The sequence below is a fragment of the Dreissena polymorpha genome, chromosome 7 (assembly GCF_020536995.1).
Source record: "Dreissena polymorpha isolate Duluth1 chromosome 7, UMN_Dpol_1.0, whole genome shotgun sequence".
Lineage (NCBI taxonomy): Eukaryota > Metazoa > Mollusca > Bivalvia > Myida > Dreissenidae > Dreissena > Dreissena polymorpha.
The window spans coordinates 66292551-66312697 of NC_068361.1; the positions used below are offsets into that span (position 1 = coordinate 66292551).

Genomic DNA, 20147 nt, shown 5'->3' on the forward strand with positions numbered 1-20147 from the left:
TTCTGAATACTTTGGTATGTAATTAACAGTTTTGTCTAAGAAAATCACTTAATTTTATATATTTATTCAAATTCACATAAATCATATTTCAAAAACACATAATTACTTCAAACCCTTTCACACAATACTGAAAAAATGCACAGTTTCTGTTTTTTATTGATAATTTATTAATTTATACATGTACCATTTTTTAATCTTGATGCATTCTCAATTGTATTATGCACATCTTAATCTGTTTTAACAATTATAATATAAAGATTAAGGCTGACTCAGTAAAATAATAATCCATGATTTCTGCAGTACTTGCAGACAATCTAGGAATACTGCTGTGATATCATCTATCTATCTAATGGGATATTAATTTGGCTTCAATACAAAAAAATCAAAGCATACACATGTATATAATGTGTGTATATATATATTAGTTAAACTTAAATTGATTGACCATCAATAAAAAGATATAATATATATATATATATATATATATATATATATATATATATATATATATATATATATATATATATAACTTGTAAAACTAAAAATTAAATATGTATGTTTCTATTACATCATTTAGGACTTTAATTTTCAGACAAAGTAGAGTGAAGCTTAAAACAGTATCCAATTGTAACAGTCAATTTTGGGAAAATCAACCTTATAATTATTTTCTGTGATGGTCAATGTCATAATTGGTATAAAATGTATATTGAACTGGAAGTTTTCTTTATTTTAAATGATAACATTTGCTTGGTCAGCCATAATTGTCACAATCAAGTGGTCTTTTTACATTGTAGTTTTCTCACTGACTATGGGTTTGTTCTGAGAATGAGACACACAAAGTTTCGTTGGGGAGATGAGTTGTCAATTTTATGTTTATCAGTCTTTCATAATCCTTTTCATATACCTGTAAAAGGTGAATTTGTAACTAATAATCACACAATATACACAATTAAAATTGTATGCATTTAGATTTATTTAGTACTGCACATTTATCATTTTCCAAAAATATGTAGCAACATTATATTATATAATGCTGCAATACTAAAGTAATTTACTAATTAAAGGTCGCTGATGTGTAATGGATGTGGTGTCCACCTAATGATCTGGAGGTCACTGGTTTGATCCCCAGTTTGGAAGCATTCTTAACAAATCTCCAAGAGACACCCAAGTACTGGTTCTAGGCCCAGGAAACGAACTCAAGAGCATTTCACGTACATGTATGTAGTTAGTACTTTAAATTTAATCGAACTAAAAATTGGATAAAAATTAAAAACTGAAACCCTTATTAATACATTTTATTTTGAATCAAACAAATGTGGAAATTCATTAAAAATAATGAGAAAAATTTAAAAATTCTACTTTAAAGTAATCATGATAATTTAGATTATTTTCAGAATATTTAATGATGATAATGATACAATCATATATTACCTAAATGATAAAAATAAACATGTAATGTTAATTTATGAAAAAAACGTTTTAATTTTATCAATATCATGGTAATTACAACTAGATACAGGCAATTAGATCAGAAACGTGCATTAATTATATTAATGATCAACCCAGACATTTGTAGTGATTTATGGTCACTATTTTGATTAATGTTCCATACATGACCTGTCATAAAAGGTATTTTTTAGCCAGTACTACAATCGGCAATGATAGTCTGTATTGCATACATATTCCACCGTCTATTATCGATTCGCTTCCTCAAACTGAACAAATATTTAATGTTTACATCGCGAAACGTAATGCATCTAGTTTCACTTTCGGTTTGGTTGGTTTTGTAAACACCGTAATTTCATCTTAAAAATTGGATGATAAGGTGATTAAATAATAATGGAAAAGTAAACCACTTGGATAATAGGTCAAAATGCAACACAAATGAACGTTAATAGTGCTATTAATATCAAAGTTTCGGTAAAAAGTTTGGCGCTAGTTCAACGCGCATCGTATACAGCCTCATAACAATAGACTGACAACCTTTTGGGTAGTAAAGTAGTAATACAAGGCAATATGGCGACCGTTAGCCACGAGGCCTATCTTACGGAGGAATCCGAGATAGCCGATGTATCACGATTGGTGACATGGCACAATTGTTATCGACAAAGGTTTTAAACTTGGAAAAATTATATGGCTTACATTTCTCACACGAGAACTAAAATTCAATGTATAACTAATGTGTCTAGCCACACAACAGAAATCACATAGACAAACATTTAAATTTTTGTCAAATGTATTGACTATGGATCATTGAAGATACAGTTAAACCTGTCAGAATTTAGTTGCTCATATGATGTATGATTTTATTTTTCGAAAGCAAAAGTGTCCAGCCAATGAAAATATTTTACTATACCTATGCATAAAAATCATCATTTTACAATTTCTACAAGTATGTGAATATTGTTGGTAAAATTTTGAGGAGTTTGTGACTAAATTTCTCACAATTTTGAAATTTGTGGGATTTTTTTCCAAATAAATTGAGCGTCTTACTTTTACTTCACAAAAAAGGAAAGAGAGCCCTCTGTTGTCATGGTAATTCAAGAAATTCCCAGATGTTCAGTTCAGTAAAATGTGCCTCCTTAAATATGTGATATAGGAGACGTTTGACAAACATATCATTTCTGCATTCGGCCCAGTAAAACCACATTTAAGTAGTAAAATGTTCATACATAAGTTAGCAAACCTGTTTTCTTGGTATACATTTTGCATGATTAGCTTAATATTTTTATTGAATGTAATTTCCTCAAATAATCTTAATGAACCTGACAAAAGTTATTATGATTTAAGTGTGTTGTCGTCATGAAAACACATGTATGTATTTTTTTGTGGAAAAAGGGCATATTATGTATAAACAATCATGTTAGATTTAAAGGGGCCTTTTCACAGATTTTGGCATTTTTTAACTTATTCATTAAATGCTTTATATTGATAAATGTAAACATTGGATCGTAAAAGCTCCAGTAAAAAATCAAGAATAAAATTAAAAAAAGGAAAAGAACATTGCCCGGAGCAGGTTTGGAACCAGTAACCCTTGGAGTCCTGCCAGAGTCCTGAAGTAAAAACGCTTTAGCCTACTGAGCTATTCCGCCGAGTACACATCCTTCACGTATTTTATACCTTATATAAGCAATCTTCGTAGTTAAACAAAATTTAACGACAAAAACAGAACTCTCCAAATTATTCAATCGTTTCGCGTTGCAACGCTTTATAATTTTTAGGTTTTATAATCGTCAAAAGATGCATATAATGGCTATATTAAAGCATGGTAAATGTTCAGTATTACTGTTCCCTCACAAATATCATAACTAACACGAAAATTTGCGAATCTGAAACAACTTTTTTCAATTTTGTCAATTTACCAAAGCGTGAAAAGATCCCTTTAAAATTATATATAGCTTACGTTGTTTGTTAAGGTAATAACCAACGGTTTGTTATTCTGATGCTTGTTATTAATTCCTATTCATCGGAACTCCAAACCGTTGGTGATTACCTCACGAAGACAATTATTAATTCGCTTCTAATTAACTCCATTTTGTCTGGGTAAATCAACAAAACATGCAAAGTTTAATACTTTCATGCAATCAAAGTCGGGACCTACAAGGATTTCATTACAGTTCATGACACCGACAGCAAAGTAGAGCAAAGTTACAGTACAGATCTAATAAAGCAACCTCCGATTTTCGGTTAAGGCCAATAAAATATAAAAGTAAAAATGTTTATTTCGACAATATTTAAATCAATGTAAAATTTGGGCCAACTGATATCAAAAACCTGGTCAACAGGTTAAAGGTTACGCTAAAGTTGTAACAACTGTAGAAGCTACCCTTATGACTAAATGTTGATCACATTTGGTAAGAATGTGTATCATCACAATATCACAACAAAGATGAAATCTAAGAAGTGTATTCAAAACTTAGGTTACCATGTCAAATATAAGAAAAAACTTATGAACACTATAAATGCTTTGATTGTTTTAACTTAGGCAAATGAAATATAGCCTGAATGGTTTAGGGTCGCATGGGTTATATAGATTTTATAAATATCAACATAATATTCAACATCAGTGCATTCAAAATGCAATGCCAATAGGTTTCATATTATATATATTGACTAACATCCTTGTTAATTATGAACCTGGAGTCTTTACATTCCGCACGCCAGGGACAACATCCTTTTAAACACATTGATAGACCAAAAACTACTTATAACTTATTATATTCTGAACCGCCTTGTCACTTAGGTTATGTAAATCGATGCCTATGTTGTAAATGCATAGTGATTCTCTACAGCAGTTGTTTAAATGTGAATGCAGTGGTAAAAGCTGGTCACAAAACGAGGTTCACATAATTTGTATAACAAAATTTAGAGATTTACCGAGACTTACCTAAGTTGAAAGTTGATCACAATTTTATCGACGGCATACTGTTAAATCTTCTGTGCTTTAGTTTTTGCCTTGCATCTTGTATTTTGGTTCTCTACTGAGAGTTAGCTTACGTGGTTGTTGGCTTCTCTTTGTGTTGTCTACAACCAGCTTCAAATCTCCACTTCAACCACTGGGAAGATTCGAACAAACCTTCACATAAATGATAAATGGGTGATCCTCTATCAAAGTTGTTCAAAACGTTCCAGTAAGATGCATGTATTGATCATCAGTAGTACGGTGGCATATAGGTGACAATCACTCCTTTTTGTTAATCACTCCTCTTGTTTTACATTGCACTCCTCTTTTTTCTATCTCGTTCCAACGACATACTTACTTGAGAGAACGACCTACTAACTCGAACTCGAGGGAACAGTCAGCTAAGTCGAGTGAACGATATAGAAAAAAACAGGAGTGCACAATTAAATGAAAGAGGCGTGCAATAAAAAAAAGAGCGGTGAAGTAAATATATGAGGGGTGCATTAAACAAAAGAAGAGAGCATTTTAACTATCTCAAGGGAACGACTTACTAACTCGTGGGAACGAGTAAGCAATGTTGTGGGACAACTTACTAAGTTAAGGGAACGATCGAGATAGAAAAAAAGAGTGCAAAAATAAATAAAAGAGGCAGTGCAACGAAACAAACAGCGGTGCAGTAAAGTGTTTAATGCACTTCACCTTTATTTAATGCACTGCTCTTTTTGTATTGCACTCTTCATTTATTTAGTTTTGCACTACTATTTTTTGTATCTCGTTCTCTCGACTTAATAAATCATTCCCACGACATAGTTAACTCGTTCCCTCTAGTTAGTATGTCGTGGGAACGAGATAGAAAAAAAGAGGAGTGCAGTTTATAAAAAAGAGGAGTAAATGTCATCTCTATGCCACTGTACATCTAAATATGAATGCAAACATGTCTGTATAAATTTAGTTTATTCTCAATCATTTAATATTAACTAGTTATATTTGTTTCAAAAAACATTTAAGCATATTGATATATTTAACTTTGCTTTGAATAATTGATCATTGTTTTTTCATTCTGCCTCTTCTCACATTGTTAGGGATGGCCCCACCTTGCCCCTGTACTGACCTGTGGGTCATTTTTATTGTCATATGGGCTGGGATGGCCATGGAAGGAAGAAAGTGTAAGATTTTGACGGGACTTGTTTACATATTTATTGAGAAGGTTGACTGACATAAGTCAGTGATATAACTAAAAGAAATTAATACAGCAACAAATTTAAATTAAACAAAAACAGACATATATTGGTAACGACAAATTATACAAATATATAGCAGTAAAATGTACTTATTGTATGGTATCGTAATATGCTTTTACTGTTTTTTAATCTGTATATTATTTTAAGTAGGCATGTTTTAATAGACATATTTGTTTAATATTTATTTTATGTCATTTCATAAACTGTATTATTTCCGTTTTAAACCGAGACTGAACGATTTTGTCAAATATTTATGAATTTATATAAAACGTGTAAACACTTATTATACATATATTTCAATATAAATTGAAATAAAAGTTAAGACGGACATGTGTCGAAAAATGCGAAATAAGCCTGATATTTAATTCTGAAATCGACAATGTCTTTACAGTCGAATTTGCCAGCATGTATATCATGCATGTACGATGTGAATCTAAATTTTGTTTTACGGATCATTTTAATTTACTGCAACCATATCTATTTATACGACACACGAACACTTACTCCGAACCTAATAAAAAGATGAATGCTTCGGTTATTGTAGGAAACTATGTACGAAATATATTCGTCACAATCGGCTCGGGGCGCTAATTTGTCTTTGCTGCATTTTATGAAATTCGTCTTCAATGTATATTTTTTCTTGCCTATGTTGCGTTATTGTAACATATTTTAATCAATATATTACAATTTAACACATACAAAAATCGTATAGTCTATTTTTAATAATATTTGTTAAAATAAATTGCGAACTTTTTTAACCAATTTATGTAATATTGTTCCATCTTAATCTGTAAAGAAAATGACACTAACACAGGGCATCAACAAGAACGATCAAGAACTTGTCCTTTAAATATTGCTCAATCTGTGTCAGTTTGCAACATGTATGGGGAAAAATTGTTGCCTTGTTTTACTGATAAGGGATTTGATTACAGTACATGAATATATCTTTAAACATTTTCTATAAAATATGTGTTCGTCATTTTCAGTAAACAAATTGACTGCATAATGTTACATCAAATGCTGCCAGGAGAAAAAAAGTCAGTTGAGGAAGCCAAGAAATCATGCGAGAATTTCTAGCTGCTTACCTATTCTGGAATGTATGGGTTTAGTTTTAACCTACGCCTTATATATTTTAATTTGAGTAAAGAGTTATGTTATTCAAATAAAAGTTGGTTTGCTATATTCTCAAATCTTTTTTCTAAAAATAAGGGATGTAGTTGACACTTGTTCGTAATTTCATTTCATCGTTCCTCAAAAGGTTGTAACACTGTTGCTCTGGTCTCTTCCCTACCATTGAGTAATTAAATGGTAATTAAAATGAATGCGTTTTGGTTTCCTTTTATTATTGTTTAATTTTAGTTGCAATGCTATGAGGTTAAATTTTATTCACACTTATATGTATCATGAATATTGCTGGGCCAAGTGTGAGGTTGACCGTTCCAAGGCGGTGACCCAAGCTTTATTTTTATATATGTTTATGTTGTTTTGTATTGTGCTGTGTTGTACTATTTGGCAATTGGTCACTTGCCTTAAATTAATGACCAACTAATTGCATGTCACTAACATGCAAAACTGCTCCAGCACCTGGAGTTTCACTTCTTTATTTTCAATAAAAATTATAAAGATATTATGTTATTCACTACAGTAAACATATAAGAACAATGATAAAAATATTCTATATCTTCAGAATATCCACAAAACATGTGTTTATCATAAATCATAGAAAAAAAATTATAACGATGCGCACACTATGACACGTTTTGTCCACCAGTTTATACTTTTAAACATAAAGATTGACGTTTTTAAACGCACATTCCAATGACGTCATACTGTGGGTTCACTTATTTTAAGGAAGTCTCATTTTCGCACACCTACCATTTCTCCAATTTATGATCACTGGAATATTTACCAATAAGGTTTTCCGCATTCTTCATGTTAAAAGTGAAACGTCGAATCAGATTTGTCGTAACACCCTATGCCGTTATGTTTGAACATACGACGTTCTTCTGGCGTTGATATGAACTCTTTGTAAAAATATAAGCACAACTTTGGCATGTTAAACTTTTATTTGAAAATAAGTTAATAGATGCACAGCTTTTAACATACTTTTTTCAAACTTTCAATGTGTAATGAACTGCTTGAATGCTATAACCATAAAAGTATACATCTGCAATAAAGCCTGTCTATAGTGAACATATCAAATGGCACTGAAGTCAGAGAGACATATACCTGTAATACAATTATAAAATTAATTACTGCAAAATCTAAAAAAGATAAGCATTAATTTCTTCCTGCCTTTCAAGTCCAAATTTGAAACATTTTAGTATTTTAATAATAATAGACATCTTTTTACACACAAATATAATACCTAAAAATCTTTTACTGTAAATGTAGTTTTCTTTGAAAACATTTCCTTTCTATAAGAAAGAACTTTCAATGAGAAAGGTGTTGAAACAATTATATTATTTTACCATCTTAGTGGGAGAACAGTGTCTTTTATCAACATAAACACCGATAAATTCATATTTCTCCCTATCTAATTACCCATTAGCACAATAGTTTGTGTTTCCTGTTGATATAAACCAGATACAGTTATTCCTTTACAAGGTAAGGGCTTCATATTTTATTTTTTACATTGAATAAGGGGCACAACTGTCTTATGTTAAAATGATTTAAGTGCACTTAAATCCTTTTGGCACATGTATTACCTCTCAATATGTATGAAAACATATTGTGCCAAAAAAACTAAAGTGCTATTAAAGCTCTCTTGCAGTCATGAAAATGATATAAAGCATTCTGGCATACAAGGGATTTGTCGATAAGCACTTAGTGCACCTTGGTTCTGTCTGATAAACTATGTTGTATACAAGATATGATTCAAGGGAATAGTGCAAATTGAAGAGTATTGGAATAGCTTTCTTAACGTGCAAAAAAGTGATTTTTGATAAAAAATGCACTTACCACCTTCTGGCTCTAACCCCTCGATATGTAATATATGTTCGTCCGGTAAAGCATAGACAGTTCTGTTATCGTTAATTTTCGAAAACACTGACTCTTTGTAATTTTACTACTGACGTTTGCTTCTTAAATGGAAATATGCGCCGAAGTGTTCTCGAAAACCAGAGCAACACACACAACGCGTGATATACCGATCTAAAGCTATATGCATGCCATATTGCCTGCACTAGGTCGTATGAAAGTCAGAGGATGATCAGCAAAGATATTGGAAAAAACCTACCTTGCGCGGCTGTTTGTTGTCATAAAATGACTACTGACGTTGACTTTTGTGGTCACGTGACAGTTTTTGTTCATTCACAGTGTAATAGACGAGTTACTTGTTATTGTTTACATTCGGGATTTTCCGCGCATGCGCACTGACTGGTTGGCAAAAAAAGGTTACAGTAACGTAAAACATGTATTAAGGGCTTTTGTTAAGTCAATAAATTGATAATAAAAAAACGAAATAAACGTTAAAACTCTTAACAAATAGTGAAAAAATATCATATTTAATACCAAATTAATGTATATTCACACATCAAATTTCCTCTTCATAAAATTTCGAAGAAGTTATAAGCATAGAGTAAAAGTGATCGGATGACTAAATACTGACTATTCCACAAAACAAAACAATACATTAGACGTAATCTTTTTGATAATAAGACTTGAATAAATTATATTTCAACACTTATAAAACATATATCAATTTTGATTATAATTATAAGTGGTGTGGGTAGTGTTCATTTTCATCAGCGATCGATAATGTCATAAAAATCAATTATAAAAACAAAGCCCTAAAAAGCGGAATACATTACTCTTTTTTTCAATATCGTGGTAATTTTCTTTTACATTGAATGAATTTTCGTTTCGTTTACATTGAATGACATTATAAATACAATTAAGCATAAAACGGATAAACACTGCATATTAATTATGCAAAGTGAACTTTCTTTGCATGTATATTGCTCTCTCTTTACTAGTAATAAGGAGTGATACAAATCTAGCATTTTATGATAAAGGCTTAAAATTATATTAAACATATTTTTTAAAGAAAGTATATTTTACCCTATTGTGATTGCTTGTGTTCATGATGGTGTTTCGTACACTGCAGTAATGTACAATCTTTACACGTATTTAGCGGAGTTTTGCCGGTACCCGTAAAATACCTTAATTGCGTAGCAGTAAAATTGCACAATATTTAAAATGTATAGTTATTAAACAATCTATTATTAAGATTAAACTGGCTTATATACATACACACTAGTTCCTGTAAATCCATTTCCGACAAATGATTTCATTAATGTTAATGTTAAAATATTTCATTGAAGCAACTGATCAGTATTTTAAGCTTTAAAATTTGTCTTAAATGATTGCTCAATATGCCAAGAGATGACATAGAGGTATCGTAACTTATGTTTACTGACCAGACACTCTTATGCAACATGGGGTTTATGCAGGGACCCAAGTGCAGGTCCCTTGTTTTATGAAACCATGTTTTCTTTGTTATTGTCTGGACAGTATCCGATCATAACGAGATAATCGGTTTGTGATAACAAAGGTGCAATTAAACACCGGGATATTAATGCTGCAACAAAGAGTGTGAAAATAATTGTGAACAATTAAATAAAACAGTAACATTAAACAAGATAATTTATTGAATTTGTAAGAAGGTAAGTTTATCAAAATATCAAAATAGGCTGGAGTTCAAAGTGGTCGCATAAGACAAAGGTCGCGTGCTCAAGATTGACTGTAAATGAAAACTAACAATCCTGATTCTGCGACATCTCACAAAGAACTTTAACTATGTTGAAGAAACACGATATGTAGATAGTATTTTCTTTTATTAACCCTTTCAGTGCGTGAACCGAATTTTGAAGGCCTTTGCAAACAGTTTGGATCCAGATGAGACGCCACACAACGTGGCGTCTCATCAGGATCCAAACTGTTTGCTATTCTGATAATATTCTTTGAAAAAAATCGAAGAAAATGCTAATTTTAGAAATTCAGCAGACGACATTTTAGCAGACGACAAATTTCCCAGCATGCAAAGGGTTAATCAGATCAAACTTTTGGTTGCTAAGTTACATAGAAGTCCAGTTTTTTCAGAACACGGTGCATTTAGAAAAAAATCAATGAGGCATGAAGTTTTTAAAACTAATATTATCTTTTAAATCGTATTTATTAAAAAATTGCTCACCATATACCGGTATATAGTTTTACAACTGGTAGGAATAGTCACACCCTATGTGATTGTGAAAGGCGAAACTTAACGATATTTTGCGCGATACACGAAGCGACGCGCGAGAATGTACCACGAACTTTTGTCCTTGTGTAGGTAGCCCAAAAGGCGATATATCTTGTAACATATATCGTGGGTCGCCGCGACTGTCGCGCAAAATATCGTGCGTCGCCGCGACTGTCGCGCAAAATATCGTGCGTCGCCGCGACTGTCGCGCAAAATATCGTGTATCGCTTCGTGTGTCGTGTGTCGCCCTTGATGAAAGAAGGGCGAGCTTATAGATGACACTATCCGGATTCCGTAGCGGGCTTTTATTTGTTATATTTTACTCTCAAAATTTAATGAAGAAATCCAAAAGTTTAAGGTACCTGAGAGCGAACAGGTTGAATGGTCGTTCATCTTCGGTAATTACTGGATGAAGTTCCAACTCGATTTCGAGCGGATCGTTACGGTCAAAGGTAGGCAACTCGTCCACCACGAGGAATACTTTCAGGTCTGAGTTGTCTATGTAGGGAGAAATCAAGATTGGCGCGAAAAACTTCCGAGCAAAATAGTGCAGCATTTTCCATTTCCCGCCATATTCTGAAATGAAGAAATATTTCTGATATCATAACATTCTTTTTTTTTAAAGTTTCTCTTAATTCATCGACAAACAACATTAAACGGTTATAAGTGGAATGCCTTATAAATTTCATGGGATGCCGCCCCATACCACTGCTTATTAACACTCAAACGCTCCTTTTTTCCGTTCTGCTTTCTTACTTTGAATGAAATGAATATCAAACTGGGACAAAAATGTCAATCTACGAGAAATAAACAGGCGTAACAAAGTCGACGCATGCGCAAAACGTTGAATACATTTATAACTTCCGGGAACTGCTTGGCCATTTATCGTGTTCAATTGCGCCCGTGTGCATCGTATCTATATGTTATTTGTGAAAACACTGCGAATGCATTAAATAAATACATCAAGGGTATTACATTTTAAGAATGCCAATATACATTATAGTTTAAAAATGATGCTAACAAGTAAACTTCACAAATTTTTAGTACACATTACGTTTCCTAACTTGCGCTGTTTCCTGAACCTTTTTTTTGTTTCCTAAATGTACGTTTTTTTTAAATTCTTTTTCTGTTTTAGTTTTTGTTTGCAATTCAAGTGCAAATTAATTTGATTTTTTACGGTTCACGCGCAAATCTAGAGTTTTACTGTTCCTGAGAAAATTAGCAGCTTTTTATTATACAATTGTAAACTTACGGAAGTTTACTGAAACAATGGATCTTGGTTCACTTTACAGTGAATACTTCTAAGAAGGGCATCTAACATAGATGCGCACATACAATGCTGGTTTCTAGCTAACAGCTTACCAAGAAAGACACTAATGGGGTCGTGCCAAATATCGGCGAACTGCCTAGCATGTAATACAGTGACATCATCGTGTGCCCTCGCGATTTATTGGTCGTATTCGGCTCAAGTACTGCTTAAAAGTACTCTTAAAGGGGCCGTCCAACAGATTGGTAAATTGACAAAATAAAAACAAAATGTTTCAGATTCGTAAATTTTCGTTTTTGTTATGATATTTTTGAGGAAATAGTAATACTGACCATTTACCATGCTCTTAAATATCCATTAAATGCATCTTTTAACGATTGGAAAACCTAAAAATTATAAAGCGTCGTGCGACGCGAAACTATTGAATAATTTCGAAATTTCTGTTGTAGTTATATTTTGGGAAACTACGAGGATTGCTTATATAGGTAAACAAGAGCTGTCACCATAGGATGACTAATGCCCCCTATGAACGCTTGATAGAAGTTATGAGCTTTTTTCGAAACCTAAACGCAGATTTCGAAACCTAAACACGGACCCTTAGTTCAAGGTCAAGGTCACAGGGGTCAAAATTTCTATGCGTATGGAAAGGCATTGTCCATATACACATGCATACCAAATATGAAGGTCATATCTCAAGGGACATAGAAGTAATGAGCATTTTTCGAAACCTAAACGCAGATTTCGAGACCTAAACGCGGACCCTAAGTTCAACGTCAAGGTCACAGGGGTCAAAATTTGTGTGCGTATGGAAAGGCCTTCATATACTTATGAAAGCGGAAAACATTGAGCGCGTCCATCGTAAATTTTGTAAAAGAATATTGAATGTTAAGATGTCAACAAACTCATTATCGCTATATGCCGAAGTTGGTCGATTCCCCTTGTATTTAGACAGATATGTCAGGATCGTGAAATACTTTTTGAAATTATATACTGTAAAAGAGGGTAATTGTATTCTTAAACACATTTTATTATCACAGAGATTAGAAATTGAACGCAAAAATAACACAAACAATTGGTCATCGAAAGTACGGGACATTCTAAACCAAACCGGTTTTAACGATGTATGGCTATTCCCCGAATCTGTGAACTCTAATCAATTAATACCGCTACTTAAAACCAGATTACGAGACCAGTATATCACTAACTGGAATACAAGTGTCACATCATCTAGTTCAATGATTTTATATAAAGAATTGAAACCAATATTCGAAAGATCTGCGTATCTTGATATTGTTCAAAAATAAAAAACATAGGAATATTATTGCTAAATTACGTTTGTCGTCTCACAAATTATTAATTGAAACGGATATACACCAGAACATTGTCAGAGATCAACGCAAATGTGTTTTATGCAACCTCAATGATATCGAGGATGAATATCACTTTGTTATTAAATGTCCTTATTATGCCGATATTAGGAATACATTAACTCCAAAGTATTACAGATCACGACCTAGTATGTTCAAGTTTAACGAACTACTTAATTGTTCAAACAAAATAGTGTTAAGAAAACTTGCCATTTTTTGTTTAAAATGCTTTAAGTTGCGAGAAGATATGCTATATGTGTAGTATAAATGATATATCTTCCACAAAGACAATAAGCTTAGAATAATGTTATATTTGTAACAATTATTAAATTTCGTGTTAACATTACATGATCACTTTGTATTAACCCCATCCATGTGACATTCTCACTAAAACATGTTATATGTCATTACTTTTTAAATTGATCTTTCCTCAAAAGGATGTATGTTTTGTATATACTTGTCACGCATGCTGTTATTGCATATGTATGTTTATGGCGATGAGCTGTATGCTTAAGCTAAAATAAAATATTCTGTTCTGTTCTGTTCATATGCAAACCAAATATGAAGGTTACATCTCAAGGGACATAGAAGTTATGAGCATTTTTCGAAACCTAAACGCAATGTGTGACTGAAAGAAGGACAGACAGACAGGCGGACAGACGGACAGACAGTCCGATCACTATATGCCCTCCTACCGGGGGCATAAAAATACATCCGCTCTAAGCATGAGCATGGATGGTCGAGTGGTCTAGGCGAGAGAATTTTTACTCCAGGACTCCAGTGGTCAGTGGTTCGAGCCCTGTTGAGGGTTACTTCTTTCCTTTTTTAAATTGTATTTTTTACTGCATATTTTTAGGTCAAATGTTTAAATTTATAAATATAAAGCATTTATTGACATGTTTGAATACATGCCAGAATCTGTTGGACGGCCCCTTTAAGTATTATACTTCGACGTACCCTGGGTACGGAAAATACGTTAAAACGTACCATGTCATACTATGGGGTACTTTTGAGTACATTCTCCGAACCCCGGGTACTTTCTTGTATACGTAATAGTAATCGGGGTACTTTAAAGTAGTACCTGAGCCGACAATGACCAATTGAGCGCAACTTGCCATGATTTGCAGGAGTGTTACCAGTAACTTACCAATAGAGGCCCAAGATGGGGCCTGCCAGATGTCGGCAAACATCCAATATAACGCCCCCATCGTGTGCCCCTCCCCTTGATTGGTCAGCTGACTCTGCCAGCGGCGGTAGTGCTCCGTCTCGGTTCGCATGGCAACCGCGTGCACAATCTAAATAGAATCTTCTGACTTAAAACAACTTTTATTTCTAAAACCAAAATGTTAAATATCTTTCATTAAAAAACGATCACCAACCAATACAAACGGAGCGTTATCAGTCCTGGATTAACCCTTCGCATGCTAGGAAATTTGTCGTCTGCTAAAATGTCGTCTGCAGAATTTCTAAAATTAGCATTTTCTTCGATTTTTTTTCAAAGAATACTATCAGAATAGCAAACAGTTTGGATCCAGATGAGACGCCACGTTCTCTGGCGTCTCATCTGTATCCAAACTGTTTGCAAAGGCCTTTAAAATTCGGTTCCTGCACTGAAAGGGTTAACCATTAGGCAAAGTAGGCAACTGCCTATTGGCCTCGCAACTTTTAGGGGCCCCATTAGACCGCGACGAAATAAAGTTTGTTTACTTACTCAGCTTAATCTAATAACTTGAAACATCAAATCATGTATATCAATTTTAAATTTCAATTAAAGGGATCTTTTCACGGTTTGGTAAATTGAAAAAATTGAAAAAAGTTGTTTCAGATTCGCAAATTTTCGTTTTAGTTATGATATTTGTGAGGAAACAGTATTACTGAACATTTACCATAGTCCAATATAGCCATTATATGTATCTTTTGACGATTTGAAAACCTTAAAATTATAAAGCGTTGCAACGCGAAACGATTGAATAATTTGGAGAGTTCTGTTGTTGTCGTTTAAATTTGTAGAACTACGAAGGTTGCTTATATAACGTATTAAATACGCATCTTATGTATGCTTGGCAGGATAGCTCAGTTGGCTCATGCGATTTTACTTCAGGATTCCGGGGGTCACTGGTTCGAGTCCTGCTGCGGGCTACTTTGTTTCCTTTTTTAAATTTTATTTTTGATTTTTTTACTGGAGCTTTTAAAAATTAATGTTTACATTTATCAATAGAAAGCATTTAATGACAAACTTCAAAACATGCCAAAATCTGTGAAAAGGCCCCTTTAATCTAATGACTTGAATCATTAAATTATGTCTATCAATGTTAAATTTCAATTAAAGGCTTTCCATTGTTTTACCAAGTTGCAATTATTTATTATTTGCAAAACCGTTGTGTTTTGCTGTTTTAAACGAGTGAATTCCACTTGGCACTGGCGTTCTAGTTGGCCCGAGGCCGACCAGGGGCCAGGGGCCTGGGGACTGGGTCCAAAAGGTGTCACTGCCTATAGGCCTCCACTGTGTTCATCCGGCACAAGGCTTATTTAAGTTAATCAGTTAAGGCAATATTGTGTGTGAGAGTGTATTTCAAAGTTTCTGATGTCCTTCCGCATCTGAGGCTGCATTATGTGGGGACCTTGAGTATTTTTATGACTTCTACATAATTTACTTACAAAACAAGAAAGTTGCGACTATTTTTTTCAATTATAGCTTCAATTTCCAGTATGGTGACCACCTGCCAAACTGACATGCTTCCGGAAGCGGGCGTTGCACTAGGTTGACCTACATGAGAAGCGCATGTGCCAACCACTGCAATTAGCGGTCGGGCAAACAAGGGAGATCACTGTGCTAAGTCTGTATATTCAGTTATCTAACCTGTGTGCAGTAGATGAGATCTGAGAACTTCTGCCTTTCGTCCGTGCCGTTAGGGGGCAGCATGTACATCTCGATAAGGTTCAGCATCTGTTGATTGCCTGCAAACGAATATAAACAAGGACTTGTGACGATAATAAGCATGCGCCGCTTTGTCAGCTACTGTGAAAGCATTATTATTCGTGGACTACCGGTATTAATTTTCGTTGAATTCGTTGGTAGACCGATTCATGAATTTTTAACATAATTATTCGTGGACCATTAGTTTTCGTTGATTTTGTTGGTAGACAGATTCACGAATTATTAAAATAATTATTCGTGGACTATTAATTTTTGTTGATTTCGTTGGTTGACCGATTCACGAATTTAAGATACCAACGAATAATTATGTCCATTGTTTTAAGTTTTAAAGACTAAATTACCGTTGGCACGAAAAACGTTGATATCAATCTTTTTTCACGATCCAGATAAATGCAGAAACGTCACAAAAGGCGAGTACATTACAGTATGTTCACATGCACATTAATTCAGAAATGTGATGATCACTGGGTTGAACATCTTTCCGATTGAACTGGATTTAAGTTTAGACGTACTTTCAACGAAAAATTCCATAATAGTGTCGTACCTGATCAACCATTTCGGACTGCATCGGGTAATCTGGGACGACCCTTTACGAACATGCATTAAGCATTAAGCCCAGTTTTCCCAGAACTATATGTGGTTTCCTTAACAATTACGAAACTAAAAGATATCCTGTACAATTTCAAAAGAATGTGTTAGCAATTAAAATTACCGAACTACTGAAAAATCATTAAGAATAGTTCCCGCCCCGCCTTAGTGGGATCACAGGTGGTTAGAGTGTGGCTATGATATTTATTAGTAAAATTATCATTTTAATTGAAAAATAATTATATTATAACGAAAAATCAACTTATAAATATATTTGATAGTGACAATTTTCCAGAGAAGTTGATTTTCCGTCATTATTTGTTTATTTTTCATTCAAAATGATGTTGTTACTAATTAATATCATAGCAACACGCTAACCACCTTTGAGTAGGACATTATATTTCGTCGATTTCGTGGATTTTATTTATTTAAAGACGAACGCAAATTTCTCATTCTTTTCTCCAAATAAAAAATTAACGAATAAACGTGTCATTTAAAACACACCAAATGTTTTGCAGACGAATATGAATGATTTTACAGCATACAAAAATTCGCCCCCCCCCCCCCCCCTTGGTGCAAACAAGAACCATGTGACATTGAAATTAGAAGGCACATGGCACCTTTTTGAACCAATGGGGCGTTATGGTATCCATTACAATTACCGCCGGCGTGATGCTGTCGGTAAGCGTTCAGTTCCGACCCGTAGCGCATGTCGGCGTCGGCGTAAACGGAAGAGAGACTCTCAGCGCTCGGGAACGACTGCAGCCCGTACTCGGAGGCCATCCGAGGTACACTGTAGGCGCCAGCGTCCCAGAACCGGCGTCCGTAGTTGTAGTCATGAACTTGGAAGATTGAAAATTGTTGTAAATGATATCGAGCCTCGCTCTTGGTTAACGGGTATAATGCATGTGCGTTAAAGGGATCTTTTCACGGTTTGGTAAATTGACAAAATTGAAAAAAGTTGTTTCAGATTCGCACATTTTCGTTTTAGTTATGATATTTGTGAGGAAACAGTATTACTGAACATTTACCATGGTCTAATATAGCTAATATATGCATGTTTTGACGATTTAAAAACCTAAAAATTATAAAGCATTGCAACGCGAAACGATTGAATAATTTGGAGAGTTCTGTTGTTGTCGTTAAATTTTGTGAAACTACGAAGATTTCTCATATAATGCATTAAATACTTCAACCAAGCATGCTTGGCAGAATAGCCAAGCGGGGTAATGCGTTTTTACTCCAGGTTACTCCAGGACTCCAGGGGTCACTGGTTCGAGTCCAGATGCGGCTACTTGTTTTTCCCTTTTTAAATTTTATTCTTGATTTTTTACTGGAGATTTTAAGATCCAATGTTAACATTTATCAATATAAAGCATATAATGACTTATTTCAAAACATGCCAAAAACTGTGAAAAGGCCCCTTTAAGTGTCGTTAGCCAGGTTAACCTGTGAAGTCCGCAAAGGCTAATATGCGACGACACTTTTCACCTAGATTGGATAACTGTTTAGAAGATACTTTCTTTGAACAAAAATACCATAAAAGCGGAAATTATTGTCCCTAGTTAGACTGCACAGGCTTATCCGGGTATTGTCCCTAGTTAGACTGCACAGGCTTATCCGGGTATTGTCCCTAGTTAGACTGCACAGGCTTATCCGGGTATTGTCCCTAGTTAGACTGCACAGGCTTATCCGGGTATTGTCCCTAGTTAGACTGCACAGGCTTATCCGGGTATTGTCCCTAGTTAGACTGCACAGGCTTATCCGGGTATTGTCCCTAGTTAGACTGCACAGGCTTATCCGGGTATTGTCCCTAGCTAGACTGCACAGGCTTATCCGGGTATTGTCCCTAGCTAGACTTCATAGGCTTATCCGGGTATTGTCCCTAGCTAGACTTCATAGGCTTATCCGGGTATTGTCCCTAGCTAGACTTCATAGGCTTATCCGGGTATTGTCCCTAGCTAGACTTCATAGGCTTATCCGGGTATTGTCCCTAGTTAGACTGCACAGGCTTATCCGGGTATTGTCCCTAGCTAGACTGCACAGGCTTATCCGGGTATTGTCCCTAGCTAGACTGCACAGGCTTATCCGGGTATTGTCCCTAGCTAGACTTCATAGGCTTATCTGGGTATTGTCCCTAGCTAGACTTCATAGGCTTATCCGGGTATTGTCCCTAGCTAGACTTCATAGGCTTATCCGGGTATTGTCCCTAGCTAGACTTCATAGGCTTATCCGGGTATTGTCCCTAGCTAGACTTCATAGGCTTATCCGGGTATTGTCCCTAGCTAGACTTCATAGGCTTATCCGGGTATTGTCCCTAGCTAGACTTCATAGGCTTATCCGGGTATTGTCCCTAGCTAGACTGCACAGGCTTATCCGGGTATTGTCCCTAGCTAGACTGCACAGGCTTATCCGGGTATTGTCCCTAGCTAGACTTCATAGGCTTATCCGGGTATTGTCCCTAGTTAGACTTCATAGGCTTATCCGGGTATTGTCCCTAGTTAGACTTCATAGGCTTATCCGGGTATTGTCCCTAGTTAGACTTCATAGGCTTATCCGGGTATTGTCCCTAGTTAGACTGCACAGGCTTATCCGGGAAGACACTTTACACGCATGAATTAAGCGATTTTTTTCAGAGCGCGTCTCAATAATATTCTTTCACGAATTAAAAAGGCTGTATTTATTCTCCTTGTTTAACTTAAAAAAGTGACACGTATGCCCATTATCAACTAAAATATATGCAGGTATTCACGTCATGCCTGATTTCAACTAGCAAAAAGATATAATTCTATCCGATTGCAACTGTAAACTTTTGCAGTGGTAAGTAATTTAAACTGACAAACGGCCGTGATTATCCCTGATTTCAACACACAGCTACAGTTGTACACGATTTTAACCTTAAACAGCTGAAGTGTTGCCCTTTTTCAACTAAAAAACAGCTGTTGTTATACCTGATCGCAACTTTAATCTCTTGTTATACCCGATTTCATCTTAAACTGAAGTTTTAAGATGAAGTTTTGACCTTTTTGTCAACTTTAGCACAGTTGTAGTAATACCCGATTGCAACGTAAAGAGCTTTAGTTATGCCCGATTTTAATTTAA

The 20147-nt window shown here is 34.5% G+C and overlaps 2 protein-coding genes across 2 annotated transcripts in view; one reads left to right on the forward strand and one right to left on the reverse strand.

Moving 5' to 3' along the window:
• The window catches only part of LOC127837282 (sulfate transporter-like), a 385236-nt gene that overhangs the window by 246259 nt on the left and 118830 nt on the right, over positions 1-20147 (forward strand). The gene's annotated exons all lie outside the window — the stretch shown is intronic.
• The window catches only part of LOC127837281 (beta-mannosidase-like), a 61922-nt gene that overhangs the window by 24189 nt on the left and 17586 nt on the right, over positions 1-20147 (reverse strand). The window contains exons 9-12 of the mRNA XM_052364200.1: positions 17708-17887; positions 16380-16477; positions 14667-14814; positions 11248-11461 (exon numbers count right to left, since the gene is read on the reverse strand). Of these exons, the coding sequence (XP_052220160.1) occupies positions 11248-11461; positions 14667-14814; positions 16380-16477; positions 17708-17887 (640 nt within the window). The remainder of the gene's footprint in view (positions 1-11247; positions 11462-14666; positions 14815-16379; positions 16478-17707; positions 17888-20147) is intronic.